The 17,828-nt window shown below is 37.5% G+C and overlaps 1 protein-coding gene across 1 annotated transcript in view; it reads left to right on the top strand.

Annotated features, from left to right (window-relative positions):
- Positions 1-17,828, top strand: part of UBE2Q2 (ubiquitin conjugating enzyme E2 Q2) — a 54,588-nt gene that overhangs the window by 24,272 nt on the left and 12,488 nt on the right. Inside the window, exons 4-6 of the mRNA XM_026855926.1 lie at positions 1,423-1,479; positions 3,575-3,715; positions 12,028-12,112. Of these exons, the coding sequence (XP_026711727.1) occupies positions 1,423-1,479; positions 3,575-3,715; positions 12,028-12,112 (283 nt within the window). The remainder of the gene's footprint in view (positions 1-1,422; positions 1,480-3,574; positions 3,716-12,027; positions 12,113-17,828) is intronic.

Below are 17,828 nucleotides of genomic sequence, written 5' to 3'. Positions count from 1 at the left end.
ATATGTGATATCAGGCCTGTCAATTTAATTCCCCCCGAAATGTTGTTCAAGCCAATCGCTGTGCATTCCTAGTGCTTCGCAAATTTTCATTTTTTCCAAAATGTAAATGTGATTAAACAATATTTGCTTTTTGTTGAAGAGTATATAGTTTACAGTGTGCACTTGGATGAACTACTGTTGATGTTTTCTTTCCTCTTCAATCCCTTGCAAAGACATGGGATATCAAGACCGTATGCTGCTTTGGGTAGGGAGTATCTGAGGTGCCTTGTTTACTTTTTGTGCACTTGACAAATTAGGAGTTGTGAAGGGCTGTGAAATGTTCTGGTTAACTAAAATGCTTTGTATTGTGCTGAAAACAGAACTGGTAACTGGCAGTAACTGTTCATTTTTGTATTTTTAATAAGATTATAATACCTTCTTTTGCTTATACATGTTAAGATGACATGATTTCTAAAAACTCCTGTAGTGTAACAGATGGTTTTCCTGTGGTGACAGTACTATAGTAATGACAAATAACTTGCTTAATCTTGGTCACGTGCCAAACAGTAATACTATAGGTCTTTTCTCTCAGCCACCCACATAGCAGTGCAACTGTAAGGCAATAGACCTGTAATATTAGGAAGCAGCCTCATTTGAAGAGCCTTGCTTATGCTCTGAAAACCAAACTTGTGGAAGTTTTCTTAGCCTTATTATCAGATAATTTGTGGGTTAAGTAGGAGTGGCTTTAGTAAGTCAGACTGAAGATCCATCTAGTCCCCTGTATTGTTTACAGCAGTGGCATTTCTTCTTCGCCAAACGAAGAGTAAGGAGAGGACAACTGTATCCTGAGTCTTTATGCAGCTCAAACTTCCTGAGCTTGAGGTGGTATCTTGAAATTGAAAGCCATGAAAAATGAGCTCAATATATCGTTTTGTATTTTATCAAATAACCTAACAACAGTGGCTATGTGATGACAGTAGTTGTTGCATAGGAGTTCTAGGTAGTGAGACAAAAATCCATTAAGTTTTAGAGGTCTAGAGTTTGTTGGGCTTTTCAAGAGGTCTAGCATGTATATGGATTCTGGTCAGAGCTATGATCTGATTTCATGGTGAAGAGATCATGAGTTATAACCTGCTTGACTTGTTTATGGCATTTGTCACTGTCTCAGAATAGGATATCCTTATCTGAATCATAAGTTTCAACTTAGAACTTAATGTGAAATTAATTGTGATGCTCTATCTCTGCTTCATGCAAAAATCTCTTCACTGTTGTACTCCAGAAAACCATCTTTGTATGTCTGTCATGTTAAACCTCAGTCCTCTGCAGACCTTGATAAGTGTAACGTTCATCTATACTATCAAAAGAGAAAGCAGTAGAGTTCCTGGTTTTGAAAGAAAGGAACATATGCACAGCTTATGCAGAAACCTCATTGTTGTATTGCAGAATGGAACAACAGAAGAAGTTACATCAGAAGAGGAGGAAGAGGAAGATATGGGTGAAGTATGTGTATATACGAGATAGTTGTCCTAATCTACTAGAATTCTGGCATTGTGCTCTGCAGTGGCTGGCTAATTATTAAAGTAAACTGTAAAACCTAGTCTCACTAAAGTTCAGTAGAAAAGATAATTAAAAATTTGGGTGGTTACCTTAATGTCAGCTTTCACATCAACCACAAAACTAGTGAGATTTTCTTAAACCTGGATTTCAGTTGTGAGCTTACTTGGATAGAGACACCTGTACATCTGTTTGTGCTTTAGTCAAACAATACATAACACTGTGTGCTAAATCAGTAAGTTTGTGTTGTTAACTCCTATTTCAAACAGCATATGAACTGGCTCTGATATGGTTGAAAGTGCCTCCCAAATTGAAGCAGACTGGCTAAGAGTAAATTAGTCTGCTGATTCATTAAACAGGTGAGCTAATTTTTAACTACAATACATTGAAGGAAATGGAAGGACATCCAAAACAGACATGCTAAACTTTAAGGGGTTTATGCCACTGTCTGGCAACATGGTGCTTCTTTTAATGAGCTTTTCTGTGTGAGAACCACCCCGTTCAATTACTTGTACTGCATGTTAGAATAGCTCTAAGATGCTGGCTTTTTAAACCACTACAGTAGCCTTGTTATAACAGACCTGACTAATTCAGATTTAGATTTTTAATAAAGGAGGAGTGTAGTAAGAATGAACAACTCATTTTCTGAATAAAAGTCTTCCTTTAGAAAAGATCTAAATGTTGCCCCTGTTCTGGAGTTAATTTGAAGCAGCCTATCTTATACCATACTTAGCCTGATCCAGACCACATTTGTTGGAGCCAGAGTTCCTGTAAAGGTAGTATGTATTCTCCAATATCCTGCTGCCACAAGGCTGTTGTTGCTTGCGGACTTGTAAGTAGCCTTTAGCACTCTGTTCAGGTTACTTAGACAAAAAAATTGTCATGTCATTATTTATAAACTGTCAGGTAGCATAGTGTGTGTGGCACTGGTATCACCAACTTGTAATCTAGTCCAATTTCTGAAGTGAAAAGCATCTCACTGTTCCTAGGGCTGTATCACTATTTTGAGAAATACGAGCATTTTAAAGAACACTGTCTAAAATCTGTTACAGTTGGAGGAAACAGTATTGTCAAAGGCACCAGATAGGTGTGGTTTTTACTATGTAAGATATCCTTGAATTTGCATTTATGGCCAGGTTTTCCTGCCATGCAAACAGATGGTTCATAAAGAGTAGCCACAGGTGGAGCACTACATATTGGAGCATATCTGATAGTTGTGTGCTCATAACTTACTGGTGTGGCTGCTGTAGTGCTTCATTTTTAATCTCAAGGCATTTACATCCTTCCCCTCCCCTCCACAAATAGCACTTGAATCACCTTACAGGCAGTTGTCTTAAGTTCAGAGTGCTCCTCTGCAACAGGAAAACCCTGTCTCAGAATACAGAGGGGAGGATTTTTCAGTGTCTTAGTCTAGAACTCAAAAATGAAATGTTGGCTTGTGTGATCAGAATACTTGATCACATAATTTTGTCTCACCCTAATTCCAAGTTGCTGCATCTAATCTTTAGCAGAAATGTTCACCTTGAGTAAAAGTACATGTAGCTTTCTAATACATAACTTTCTTGAAGGGTTGCTGTAACCCTGCCAGATATGTTAATCATTGTTTGCCAGAGGTATAATATAGCTAGGATTCTAATTGAAAAAAGACTCTGCTGTTCGAGACATCTTGGAAACACCCTAACATTGGGTACTCTTGGATTCTTAAGCCCTGTTCAAAATGCCTTAACTTCTTGTTTCCTACCTATTTCAATGGGCTAATTCACTAGAATCTTAACTTCTTGTGGAGGTTTTATTGTTCTTGTTTCTGTAACCAGAAGCATGTTGTGAAATGTCTCATTTGTATTATGAAGGCTCCCTACACTTCCAGTGAATACTGCTGGCTGAGAGAGTGAAGTTAGAGCAAAACAGAAATGCCATCCAACAGTCACTAATACTTAGTGTGTGCAGTATGCGACTGTATCCATAGATGCCCTTGGAGAGGGTTTCATTGAACGAAGATCACAGTTAAGTTACTTACAGTGAATTTTCCTCTATCCTGTAGGACATTGAAGATCTGGATCACTATGATATGAAGGAGGAGGAACCAGTTGATGGGAAGAAATCTGAGGATGAAGGCATTGAAAAAGAGAACCTTGCAATCTTAGAAAAAATCAGAAAAAATCAAAGGCAAGATCACTTAAATGTGAGTTAATGATTTATGTTTTTTCTCTGTAATATTTCTGTCTGTAAAATAGAAATTGTTTTCAGCAAATAAAGCCTACTGCTATGCACCTAGACATAAATTAGCATGTAGCTGATTTCCAACATGTATAAGACAAACATCTCAAGTTATGGGACATAAATAGCTCTTTTTGGTGAAGCTTGAATAGGCTAGCTAGGATTGCAAGGTCATTTAGTAACTGGACTCATCTTTCATCAAAAAACTTTGACACAGGAAGTTAGTTGTCAGCCCACATCCCAGAGAGGCAAGAAACTACCTCAAAGCGCTCTCATCCTGGGAGAATGGCATCATAATTTGTTTTGTCAAGCTGAGGTGGGGTATTCTTGGCATTTTAGATGAAGAAACATCTTTTAGTTTTTTCAACTCTTACATGCGAATCCAGGTGTCACACTTGTTAATTATATTTAACTGATTATCCAGTTTACAGAGGTATCTATTTGGTTGTCCCTCTGTCTCTTTCTTGATGCCTTTGTTACGAATAGTAGTCCTCCTTGCAGAATCAGCAGAAAGCATCTAGGTTATAAGCATGACTTTTGTTGCTGAACCCTTATTAAAATAAAGCCATATACAAAACAGACTGCATTAAAATTCATGGGTGACTTAACATACTTAGTAAACCCAGGAATTTGTGCTTTAAATCCATTTTATGCATGAGCTTGTTTTTCAGTAATATCTACACCATGTGGAAATTACTGAAGGGTGTTGGGGTGTTTTGCCAGACATAAAGCAAGGGGCCTTCAGCAGCTCTGCAGCTTTATTGTCACAGTTTTGAGTGATCCTGCCAGCAGGCAGTTGTAAAAAGTGTTTGTTCTCCAGAGGCTTAGAAGTGTTTTGTCACAAGTGCCAAGTTTGAGAACCTTCTGCTTCTCAAAGGTGCATGTAGGAGGGAATGATGATGTCACACAACCTTAATTTTATTTAGCCTGGCTTCCAAAGAAATGAAACTTTTGTTTCACAGAGGCTTAAAATGTGTAACGCATCTGTTCGTGACCAGTTTCAACCAAAAGTAAGGGTTCTAAAATTTCTGTAAGTCACCTGTACAGAAGGAAGGTGCTTGAACTGGTGCCTGCTACTGTGAGCTCATAAGGTTTTTTTGTATGTTGTTTGGCAAGTCAGCAGACATGTACATCGTGTCCAGGCACAAGATGTGCTATTTCTCATTAAGCTAATAGCTGAGGATGTGAGCAGTAGTTAGGTACAGGGGAGGGACCTGTATTTAGGGAAGGAATAAGATTTAGGGATTGGTATGTAGGGAACACCTGGATTTTTGCCTAAGGAACCACCTTTGTTCTAGTTCAAGAAAAATCTTGATGACTTTTCCAGTAAATAATTTCTAAAAAGCCTAAATTATATTTAAATTATATTAGATTCAAGAGAATTGCTGTTGTAAACATCTTTTGATTTGTAGTGACAACTATATATATATTCAAAGTGCTCAGCGCTAACCAAGCCAATCCACTTGTAATATTGGATGCACTCCTGGTAGATCTAGTTGTAAGAATTTTGGGAAAAGGCTCCTTTAATTAGTAGAATCTTGACTATTTCTTGTCATGAATTACTGACCCCAAATAACTTTACCTAGTTTAGAAAAAAACCTTCTTCCCTCTTAGTTACTGACACTTTAACATGGAAAAGAGTTTCAGTTTGTAGCCATCTGCTTTGTAAAGGAAACAAAATATAAATGCTTTTGTTAGAGTTCTTCAACTACAAGTCTTCTGCTTCTGTCCCAGTGCTGTTCCAATATGACTTGAGTGCAAACCTGTCAAAAATACCTTAGACTTATGTTCTGCTGAAATAGGCAACATGAGATAGCTGGCTAGAGGAGACTGCTCTTTGATTTGTGTATGAATTCAGTAGTTACCTATCAGGTTGTCTGAAGGAATGTGTATGATATTGATCACCTGTTTTAAAAAAAAATAAATCGAACAAAGCCAACCAGCCAAAAAAAGCACCCCCAAACAAAAAGAAACCCAAACCTGATCGGTATTTCATGCAAACATAAGCTGCCAAACTGCTTTTGCTGTATATATAATACATATATGGTTTTTTTAATATATATATATATAAATATATATATAAGATATATAAAATATATATATTTTTATATATACATTATATATAAAATATATATATATTTTATATATATATATTTTAAAAAATCATAAATACAATGGTCACTTAGTGGTTTTGTTTAAACTCAAATGTTGTTCAGAGTTTGAGAAGGTGCTTATTGAGATTCTGTATATTTCCATATTTATAACTCAGACCTACTGGTAAAGACTTCTTAATTGTTAAGAAAAAAAAGTCTTCCTGCAGCCTTAAAGACATGATCTGCTTTACCATCATTTAAAGGTCTGGCAGAACTGAAGAAAGGTTTTTGTAATGTCAACATTCTTCCTTGGTGTGGAAAGCCTCTTAAACCTGCTGATTTTCTTTTGCTATCTGTTCTTTCCCATTTGGCAAATACTGCCTTTCCTATTGCTTTTTCTGTCCACATCTAGTAGAGCTGAAATGAACACTGCTGGTTTTTTGTTTGACAACAGCAGATTCAACTTACATAATAGCCATTTCTCATGCCAAGACACTCTCGTTGACGCTGGTGCATAAACAAGGTCAGCTGAGTACAGGGAACAGGGTATTCAACTGCTGCTGAGGAACCATGGTATTTTTGTGGGTCACCAGAAATAGCTGTGCTGCTTAAATAATTTCTCAAAGGATTTGTGAGGGTTTACTTTTAAGTGCTTGAGAACTGGAAACTATAGCTGCACTACTGACCTAGGAAAGAGCTAACCTAGTGGCACTTAAATGCCCCTTTATGCTGCCAAAACACAGGACTTTTAATAGAACCTGTTAAATATGATCTAAGATAGCGGAAGTTTGCTCAGTATCCTAACATAAAGCAAAATGTAAACTCTACAGCCCTTCATAGTGGGTTTTCTTAAAGGACAGTATGAGTTTCACAAACTTAAATGGAGTGGCTAAACATAGTCTAATTTTCACAGAAACTACACAGCACTTTGTATATTTCCTCTTGGTGTACTTTGTTTTATCAACAGATGAAAGTAAAATAAAGCCATGCCACTTGCATGCTTGTTGTTGGATGAGAGAACATGAAGCCTAATGTGGGGCTTTGACTAGTGCCCGATGCAACCAGAAGATTTTCAGTTTCTTCATATGTTCTTTGGCCCAAATCCATGAGTCATCCTCTCTCCCCTTGGCTGAAATGCAGGTTGACATTACGAATCATGCTAAAGGTTTTTCTGTAGGAAAAGAGTGCATGCAGTCCCATTCTCACATACTACTAACAGGTTAAAGACTTTTTTCTGCTGCTTAAGACTTTTGTCATCGGAGTTTGTAGGGTTTGTGTGTTTTATACAAGTTAAGAATATATATCTACTAATTTTGTAAATGAGTTCTCTTCCTTGGCAGTATCCCTAATCTTGCTCTTCTTGCCAGCATCAGGAAATAAGTTCGGCTTGCGGTACGGTATGTAACTTGGAGCAAGAGTTAATCCTCCTCTTAACATTGTAATAACTGTAAAGAACCACTTGCTTACTGGGAGTGAAAAAAAGTCTTTGAACTGGAATCATTAGCTTCAAATATTTAACAACTTGCTGCTGCTTGCTTTTCAGAGGTCTCTCCCCACATAGTCATTTTAGAGATTAATGCTTTTCTTATTAAGATAATGCTATTAGCTTTTTCTATTTCCGACTGAGGAGTTTATGCACTTTCCTTTAGAAGCCTCAATTGTTTCCACTTTCATCTTCAGATTTTATGAAGTGTAAGGTGTCACTTCTATTTTCAGTCTAATCCTTGAAGTAAGTACGAATCTCCTTTAACTTCTATGAATGAATGTACTTCCACACAAATACTGGAAAAGTTCAGTGGCCATAGAGTAAACTTGTTTTTGTTAGCTCTTTTTGGGTCATTTCACATTTTGTTATGTTATCTTGAAGGAGTTTCCATTTTTTGTGTTTTGTTTTAGCAGGTAAGTTTTGGTCTTGTGGCTGAATTATCTGAAATGTATTGTGAGTGAGGTGATTTACTGTACTGTTTTGACATGTGACAGTATTTTTCTGATCAGACAGAAAACAGACAATCTGGTCTATGGATTTAAAACTGCAGTGAGCTGCATCTCCTACCTCAGATAACCACAATCTGCTCCTTAAAGGGGTTATCTTTTGAGGAATGGTAGAGGGGGGGAAAAAAATCTCCAAAGGAGAAAATCTGAGGCTGCAAAACCTCCTATCTCTGGAGACTTAGTGCAGCAGACAGCTAGGGCAGTGGCATGTGCTGTGCTCACTTCTGCACAGTTAGGTGTGCCGTACTGACTTGTGAATGCAGAAACTCAGTTCTGAAGTCCTAGGTTTTTTTAGAAGTTGTTTAACTGTTGTATAAAGTATTTTATTCAGATTCATACAGTCACACTAAAATACTAGTTAAGGTTAGAAACACTTCTGAAAAATACAATGCCTACACTGCCTTGGACCAAAGTTTCATGTTTCTGCCAGTGGCAGAAACACATCCTTAGGGGGAAGAGTTTGAGAACAGGACAAGCTTGTAGTGATGCATCTCATGAATATTTCTGATGTCCAGCAGTTTTGGCTCTGGGAGTTCCTGTACCAGGTGTTTCTGTTATTTGCAACTCTCAGCAACTGGCATGTTGTTCACATAGATGTTTACTTCCTGTGGCAGGGATTTCTCCAGTTTAGCTGCTCATTGTTCTGGAGAACCACAAGTATGCTTGTACAGGAGAGGATGATCAAGTGAGACTTTTTGTGCCTATTCAGTTACTTAATAGGAAAAAGCCATTTGGAGCTTGTCTGGCAGCTCTGTTAACTTCTTCAGTTTACAGATGAAATGGCTGTGTGTCTCTGCGTTTGGCCTCAACCCCACATGACAGGTATCTGTCAGATCCCACCAGTTATTTCTAAGGCAGTTGTGACTGTAAGTCTTGATCTCACAACTGGAGAAATGGGAGCTCTATCTCCCTTGGAGTGGTAAGTCCCACTTTTCCAGAAGGATACTCAGTTATTTATATCTGAATTAAGTCTTTGAAATTATAACTTGCATATAGCAAGTTATTATTGAAGGTTAAAGTTTTTAATTTTAGTGCCGTGCTAGTAGAAACTGAACTCACTGCTCTGCTATATGACGCAATGGTGTGATGCAAGTAGTACTCTCCTCTAAAATACAGTTTAACAGTAGTTATAAAAACCAGAATGAAAGCTTTGTGTTTCAGAGCAGTGGTGTTTGGTGTTAAGGTCACCATCAGGTATAGCAGTTAATCTCTGTGGGCTTCCTCTTCAGCTTCCTCCAAGGGTAGTTCAGAGCTTGTCAAGTAAACTCCTGTGCTAAACTCCTAGGTTAAGCTTGCTAGCCTCTTTCTCTTGATCAAAGATTACTGGCTTGCAGTCTATCAATTCTTCAGAGTAGCAAGTCTAACTATATTTAATACTGCTCTATAAGGAGTGGGCAGACCAACTGGAAGCTCCTAGGAAACAAAGGTGAAAAACTGTTACAGACAAAGTCTACAAAAGCTAGTTTACACACACTAAAACTAACCTTTTGGGGTTTTTAAATACCACTTCAGTTTATCAGCAGTTATAATGGCACTGAGGAGTAGAAGATACTTAAATTTTCATATGCAAAGGTGAGCTGCCAACATTGTATACAGAATTTGGTAGCTTAATTTGGAAATAAAGATGCAATGAGGAAACTAGTTTTCCACTGGATGTCTTTAGAATTGATGTTGTTCTTAAATTGCCTGTATTTAGAGGTCGATATTCTAGGAAGAATGTAAGAAAAATCCTTTCCATAAGAAATACAGGAGATAAGGCAAGGATATTGCATGGCTCTGCATGTAAAGCTTCTCTGAAGTTTCTTTCCTCCGGACTCAACACATTTGAGTCTCAACCTTAACACTCACAGTACAGGTCTGAAAAACCACAGCAGTTGTACAGAGAATGGTGGTTAACACTGCGTTGTGTTAACTTTTTAAATGTATGTTAACTTTAAGTGTAATGCTTCCTTTTTCAGCTAATCTGCAAATAGTGGATATAAGTAGTAGTAATCTGCAAATAATGTATATAAACAACCACTTTTTTTTTCCCATAAAACTTCATTCACTTGCTGTTACAGGAAGAGAAATCCCTTCTTTGTCTGATACTGCTCTACAGACAGGGGCTTCGGTGAATTGAGAAATGACTTGTCTGAAGCCCTATCCTTATGTAGCTTTTGTTTAATCGGAGGAAAGGAATTGCCCTTTATTTGCATATTTAATTACAAAGTATGTTCTTCATACCGGTCCGTTAAGAAAAACTAGTGGAATTTCAGTAACCTGCAAATTAAATCCAGTGGAATATGGAAATGAATAGCCTGAAAGACTAATCTAGATTATAGTGTGAAGCTAAGCATATTATATGATGCTACTGAACAGAGAAGACAAAGGAGTATATGGAGGCTTTAGTATCAAGTAACTATTACTGATATGTAAGACTTAATAAGAAATAATTTGATCCTACAATTTAAGTCCTCGTAGAGTATATAGTATCACTGTTGACTTCAGACAAACAGGGATGATGTTTCAGGTATTAGACAATGGTCACAGCTGCTTCAGATTCCTCTAGAAATACTTCTCTGACACTTCTGTCCGGAAAGGATCTGTCTGTAGATGTTCATAGGGTCTGAAAGGAAACTGAAGAAACACATCTCTTCAAATTTTTAGATGGAGTAGAAAAACAGACCTGTAAACTCAGTACTTCATATAGAGAGGCTGAATTTAACTTTGCTTGGGGGGAGGGGGCTTTTTTGTGTTGGGGGTTTTTGGGGGAGTGATTGTCCCCTGCTCCTGCCCCAACCATACTTATGAGTGACATGTATTAGCCTATATTTCAGTGGGAGTGACTGAAGTCCAAGCAGCAGCAGAGATCTGCACAGGCCTTATGAAATCTACCTTTGGGAGACTGCTGGTGAAAGTCAATGTTTCACAGGGCTGGTGTTCAGGGCAATAGCTTCCTTACCTTATTTCAAGTCCTTATTCCTTTTCCATATTTTAAATCTTGGAGCACTAATTTTTATCTGTTTTCCAGAAGTCTTGAATATAAAATGGTATTTCAGGTGGAATATATGAACAGGTAATCATGTAACATCTAAAGTTTAGTATCAAAATCTTTTGTGCTAACTTTGGCATAGAATTGGAGAGAGTAATCTAGGTGCTTTGGGTCATCATATTATTGTAAGTACTTCAGTTTTGTAAGAGGGGAAAGTTCTGTCCTCACTTTAAAGCTCAGAAAATTGGGACAAAATTTTATACCAAGGTCACAGAACTGTCAATGTTGGGAATGTATGCAGAATACATCCAGTGCAGCAGTTGTTGATGTAAATAGATGTCTTTTACTTGATAACTGGTGTGTTCCTTAGTTTGTCAGTAACTGGAGGTTTTTAGGGCCAGTCATATTTTAAATGCATGTCTCTTAAAGGTCTTTTTGTTTTGCTTTAGTACTGTATTACAGGCTGAAATAATCAGATTCAGAAATGGTATGCTAAGTTTTCTATCACTTTGAGATGCTGAGTAATACAGATTCTTCCCTGGTTGCATAAACCACAAGAACTATGACAGATCACAACAAAACATTTAGTATTTTAAGGTTTACTTACTTTAGTCTTCCTCTCTGTAGGTATTGATTTTAAAATTTTTTTTTCCACTCTATTGCAATGAATGTGTTGCTTTTGTTCTGCATTTTCTAAATATTTTGCTTGGTCTTACTTCATCCAGAGGCTGCTGTTCTATAGTGGATGCTTCCCAACTCCTGTACCTTCTTTCATAACCAAATGCAAATATATTTCTGAGAAAACAGTAAAACCTTATGTGCAGAATCTTGTTCTTAGGATTAGTCTTAATCTCCTTTTCAGTGCATAAGAACAGAAGGTAAAAAGAAATATTTCCCTATTAGAAATGTACTGTGGATGCATCTTGGAAATCAAGAGATTAAACTCCTTTACAGAAAAATGTCAGTTATACTTTGATTAAAAGTTTGTATCGCCTGTACCACGTAGACGTATATATTAATATGCTGCTTTAGAGGGATTGTCTTGTTTCTTTTGAGTAGACTTTGCTCACTAGAATATGTAACTTGTCAAAAACCTAATGGTAATATATAAATTAATATATTCTTAATATCTGCTAGTTAGTGTAACTTTGTAAAGGAAATAAAGTTGTTTGATGTAAATACTACTTTTCACTTATTTGGCGTAATTTTTGTTTGTTACAGGGTGCAGTCTCTGGGTCAGTTCAGGCTTCAGATCGACTTATGAAAGAACTCAGGGATATATATAGATCACAGAGTTATAAAACAGGTAAAATGCTTCTTATTTCCCTTAAAATACACTTTAAAAGAATTATCTTGGCAAATACTTCCTGCTAATCCCACTGTGTTTTGTTGTCATATATAGGTATATATGCAAGTGTGTATGCATGTATATGTGTGTACATATATATAAAAATACATAGATACATACATTATATATAATCTCATTCCATAAAGTAGTGTATTTGTGGAGAAAAAGGAAATCAGGATATACATCCTCTAAAATGTTCTTCCTTTTTGTTAAGCAAAGCTTCATATGAGAATTAACAGGATTGGTGTAACTAGGAGAATGCTCTTGGGGTGGATGACTACAAAGAACAACTCAAGATTACTCCTGTGGGACTTCTTGAGTTTTCAGAAATACCTGAAATTCAGCTATCCAGGTATATAGGGCAAAAGCTTTCACCGCTAGCAGTGGGTAGTACTGCTCACAAGAATATGCTTGCTGTAGAGGGATTTGTGTGCAACAACAGAAGGTTTTGTTATTGTATAGGATTTAACCTTAATTACACTGCTGTTACTTTTATTATTTTGTGATGTTGTTAATCTCATTCTAAGCTCCATGTATTCCTTGGAATAAGGAATACAAGCGGCAATAGAAAACAAGCTTGTCTTTTAAATGTGTTTGAATAACAGACACTGTTTAGCTTTAGGTAGGTGGTTGGCTGTTCTATTTGCTCTGTATGAGGGCTGTATCTGAACTGGGTCAGCAAAGGAATCAGTATATTGAATTGTCTGTTACCATACAAGAAATATAAATTACATAGGTTTCAGGCAAGTTGTATTCCTATAGGTCAGCTGAGTAGAGAACTCCCATCACTGCAGCCAGGTATGAGGACCTGGTGCATGCCAGGATGGGAACAGGAGGAATGCCCGATTAGAAAGTTAGTCTAAACTTTAATCTTCTATCCATTATTTTTCTGAACTTCTTCTCTAGTTTATTTCTAGTGTGCTTAAATTTCACTCAGTGGCTTTGGCATTGTAATTAGTGTGTAAAAGGACAGAGTTGGAGAGAATAGGCTGCTGTTTTGATTTCCCATATTTACCTTTTAGGTAAATAGTTTCACGTGCTGAAAGTACTGTGGACAGTGCTAAAATGTCTGTAGTATATATTTGATTAGGTAACCTAGTGTTGATTTAACATAGCCTACTTCTTTTAGTCTTTATTGCAACTGAGTGCTTGCTAGTATGCCCTAATCACCATCTATCCAGTAAAGAATTAGATTAGAGAGTCAGAGGAAGAGCCTAGAAATAGATGTGTATTATTTAATGAGGGCTGCTTTACTACCCATGTATGGTCTTCAGGGTTTGTTTTTTGTGGTTGGAACAAAGCTTGGGTATAACAAATCTACTTAACTATAAAGGCTGTATGGCGCTTAATCACATAGCGGTACTGCTAGAGGCACAAGGAGCCCCTATAATAGGTGTAGTTTGAAGTGAGGATTTGGCTTGCTTAATAGTGCCATATCTTGGCTTTAGGTTAATAACAAGTCTTAACTAGTTGCAGAAGACTGAACTCATAATGTAGGAAAACATACTCTAAATGAAAAGGAAAACTAAATCTTAACTAAAGAAAGTTGAGATACAAAAGGGTGAGTATAGTAAGTTACTAGCTTGTGACTCAGGAATATGTAAAAAGATTGCAATTGGATGCCTCCTGTCAATCTCTAAAATATGTTAATGAAGTGTCAAGTGGATGTTGACAGTATAAAACTGTTGGCAATCCTGCTTTGAAATCACTGTCCTACTGATACTTACTAAATTTTGCCAGTAAATTATGCTGTTTGTTATAAAACTTACCTAGATTAATTCCTTATGGCTTCATGTAGTCTTAAGACTTGAATGAATTTAAATACCAGTTCCTCACTGCACAAAACTCCTGCTTTTATAGCCTAGTTCTGTCTTCTGTTGTTAGATAACTGTCACCATGTGAGCAGGTGCCTGGTTAGATAATTGGCTGCGCTTTTTTAATTTAATCTTATGTTATGAGTACTTGCTCCATGATCCATTTTTCCCTTAATTTAATCTCTTATTATTAACACACAAAGTGAACCATTGTGAAACTTAAAGGTTCTGGTAACTGTGTTGAGGTAATTTACCAGTCTCTTCATTTTTTGGAATATAAGCCAGAAAATCTAAGGCTGCTTTTTAGTTGCGTAAGGATCTCTTTATTTAGTGTATGTGAGGTTACAAGTTTTCAGGACTGACAGTAGGATGACATTGGAAATTCTGAAGTGAGTAATACTTCTAGTAATAGTCCTTTAAATTTTTTCTTTCCTGTTAAACTAATAAAAAATAGCATTAAAAAACACTGTCTGGACTTCCAACTATGGGTGTTTAGAATGAAGTTCCTTTAGTGATTGAAATACTACTGTTGGAATAGTATTTCAAATACTACTGTTGGAGGTCAAGCAATGGATGACTACAAGCTTGCTGTCAACAGGAAAGTTGCTTGTCTACCTGGAAAATCTAGGTGAAGAACTACCCTTAAATACAAACAGAAAAACATTTTCTTATGAGCTAACAGAAGCAAAAAATACTCCAGCAAGTCTAGATATTCTGCTGTAAATTAGTGTCATTAACCTCTTTCTATAACAGGAGTCACAAGTCCACCAAATCAAGATGATCTCATTTCCAAAGATGAAGTTGGAGCTTTGGTTAGTTTATATGGGAGGATTCACAAATGTCTTAACATAATTTGGGGGGATAGGGAGTAACAAAGGATTTGGAGATACTAAATGAAATCTTTTCATATCTTTAGCGGTTGTATTGTTCATATACAGTGACTAACTCACTGCTTTTATCCAAAGGCTGTATGGCACATTTACTTCTAGTGTAATAAAGTTGCTATAAGACATTGCCTCTATTTTGGAAGGAGTTGGGTTTTGTCCTACCTTCTCATCTCTTTAATTTTTTGCTTTGTTCATGGATCTGTGTGCTTCCTTTTACTTCATCACTTCTATGGATGGCTTCTTAAAGGAATAAACCAAAAAATGTGTCTGTGAGGGGAACCTGCCTTGATACCCTTCCCTACCTTATGGACCTCTCACAAACTGTTACCAATCAGATAAATTCTTCTTAACAGTAATTTTTTTCCTGTGCCTAAATTAAGAAAAGAGCATAGGAGCTGCTTCCAAATAATGCCTCTTGACTATTAAAGAAAATCAAACAAAACTCCCCTCAGCTTTGAATAGTGTTGTTAAGTGTTGGGGTAAGGCATTAGCTGTCTTTTTCTTCCTGCCAATCCACAGATATGTGGCGCTCAGATCTCAGCTAACCCTTGCAGGAGGTTAAAACCTTTGCGGGAACAAAAGCACAGACACCAATATGATGGTTGCTACTTGTTCAACTTATTAGCTGTGCAATTGCTTTATATATGCTCCTTAAAGGGATCCACCTTAAGCATGGCTGTGTTTTGGTAACATTCTTCTTTGGCATGTTTGATTGGTTCCCTATTCTTCCTGTACATCGCGAAGTCTTCCGAGAGCCTCTCCCTACACTTCCCCCTCCCTGTGCTATATAGCTATATTTGTAATAATTGAAGTGCTTGTTGTTCCATTTCTTCATATGTAGGGTTTTTTACTCCATTCCCTTTTTCCTTTGCTTCGTTCTTTTCCTGTATTCACCACAGCTGCTGCATGCTTCTCTGTATTGCTTGCCCATATGTTGGGTCTGGGTGAAATGGTTCGTCTAGCAAAAGATCCAAGTAGCCAAAAGCCACAGAAAATCTGCGAAAACTTTTAAGAAGAAATGGTTATTTCAGGTTTTATACATCGTGCAGGTATCCATTTAATTGAACCATCCTTTTCCACTGCATACCCACGCCCAAGCACTCTCAGCGACCAGCCTGATTCCCATGCCATCGCTCCCGGTTCCTTGATCTGAATCAAAGAATAGTTTTTGTCGCCTGGGTTGGCATAAAGTGTTTCTACAGGGGAGGTGTGGACTCGTTGCCTCTAACAAAATGATTTAAAGCATAAAGGGCGTGGGACAAAAGAGTCTGCTGTCGGTCTATGGGTATTGTCCCCTTATGACCTTCCACCCCCCCCAAGCTGTTGTGGTTTTGCTTTCAGGGTGCGATGTGCACGTTCCACTACTGCTTGCCCTTTTGCCCTCTACGATTGGTCCCGGCATGGTGTCCATGCGCTGTTCTCCTGCTGGGCAAACATCTTGCTTTCAACAGTACAGGTTTCTTATCTTTTGCTACGCAAACTGTTTGCAGCCCCTTGGCTTTGCAGGTGTTCTTCACAACAGCTACAGCCTGTTGTTACAGTGAGGCCATTCGGTTTGAATCGCTCATAACATGTCTGGTTTTTAACCAGTCCACGAATCCCTCTTTTGTTTTTGAGCGATCTAGATCCCTTTTTATTGTTCAGTCCATCGTTTTCATAAAACACTTCCACACACAGCTTAACATCACAGAAAGATTACAATGACAAAACGGTTATTCCATATAAAACCAAATTCTTTAACCATCTAGTAACTGGTAACCTTTTAGCTGAATCATTATTAAATATTCTTTCTTCTTTGAGATGTAAACCTATCGTGTAAGCATCACTACAAAACCAAGTGTCATTTACTGGTACTGCTGAAGGAGTCACGTTTTGCCATCCTGGCCTATATACATCCCCAGGCCTGATCTTTCATGCTATTCCCAGCTACTGGGGGAAGAGAGCCTCTCAGCTCTAACTCCAATCAAACAGGTGTGAGATGGGTTGGCAGCAGTTGCTAAGCCCAGGCAAAATGTCTGCTGTCCTGATTGATTTTTTTTTTTTTTTTCCCTGCCACCTTGGCACAACTCAGCAGTTTCTTATCTATCTTACAAGGCCTGTTCTTCGTCAAAGCCTAGCTGTTTGTCAGAGGTTGTGTAAGGCCAGTGCCTCCCAGATCTCGTCTTTCTCTGTTTTGCAGCGGCACCTGAAAGACTTGTTTGGGAGCTGTTATCAATTAAGGGTTAGATAAACTTCAAAACACAGCATACTTAGAATAGTTTCACAGAAGGCTAAAACAATACAGCAGTTAAAATTACTAGTTAAAAGAGTAGGCTAATTTCACTACCTATAAATAATGGATATGACTACTACAAAAATAAACAGTAAGGAAAATACGGAATAGTGCACTTAATAGAAGTACTAACACTCAGATCTGCAATTGCTAGGGAACCCTGGATGCAGCGAGAATTTAGAGTACCCTTCCTTACAAACTGGAAATCCTACACGATGTGTCCATCCGTAGGTGAGGCATCCAACATCGCTGCAAGCAGGTCCAGCCTCTAAATCAACAGGCCAAAATAACTGGCACTTTTCTTTGGGTGGAAACATCTGATTCCATCCTCCTGTTGTTGTTGGGTTCCACCCAGAGTGTGGCCAGCTCTCCAGGGGGAAAACCAAGGGAGTTTCTAGAAATGTTAAATACTTAAGCTCTTAATTCTTAATATTGCTAACCAAAGAAAGTTGAATACACACATTCTTACAGAATTTCATCCTTATTAATAACTACATTCCATCTAAACTACATCTTGCACAAGTGACTAGTAAGCCTAGATATCTCATTAAGGAGTTGCAATTACTGTTAACATTTTCTCTTAAAAGAATTGGCAACTGTAGTGTAGTTTGTTCTGTTGCAGTAGCAAACATTACCCAGACATTCTGCTTAAATGATCAGTTGAAGAGATCACAAACTGTTGGCACAGGGGCACCCACAGC

Source organism: Athene cunicularia (genome assembly GCF_003259725.1).
Source record: "Athene cunicularia isolate RWA chromosome 10 unlocalized genomic scaffold, athCun1 chr10_part1, whole genome shotgun sequence".
Lineage (NCBI taxonomy): Eukaryota > Metazoa > Chordata > Aves > Strigiformes > Strigidae > Athene > Athene cunicularia.
This window is presented reverse-complemented; position numbering and strand designations above follow the sequence as displayed.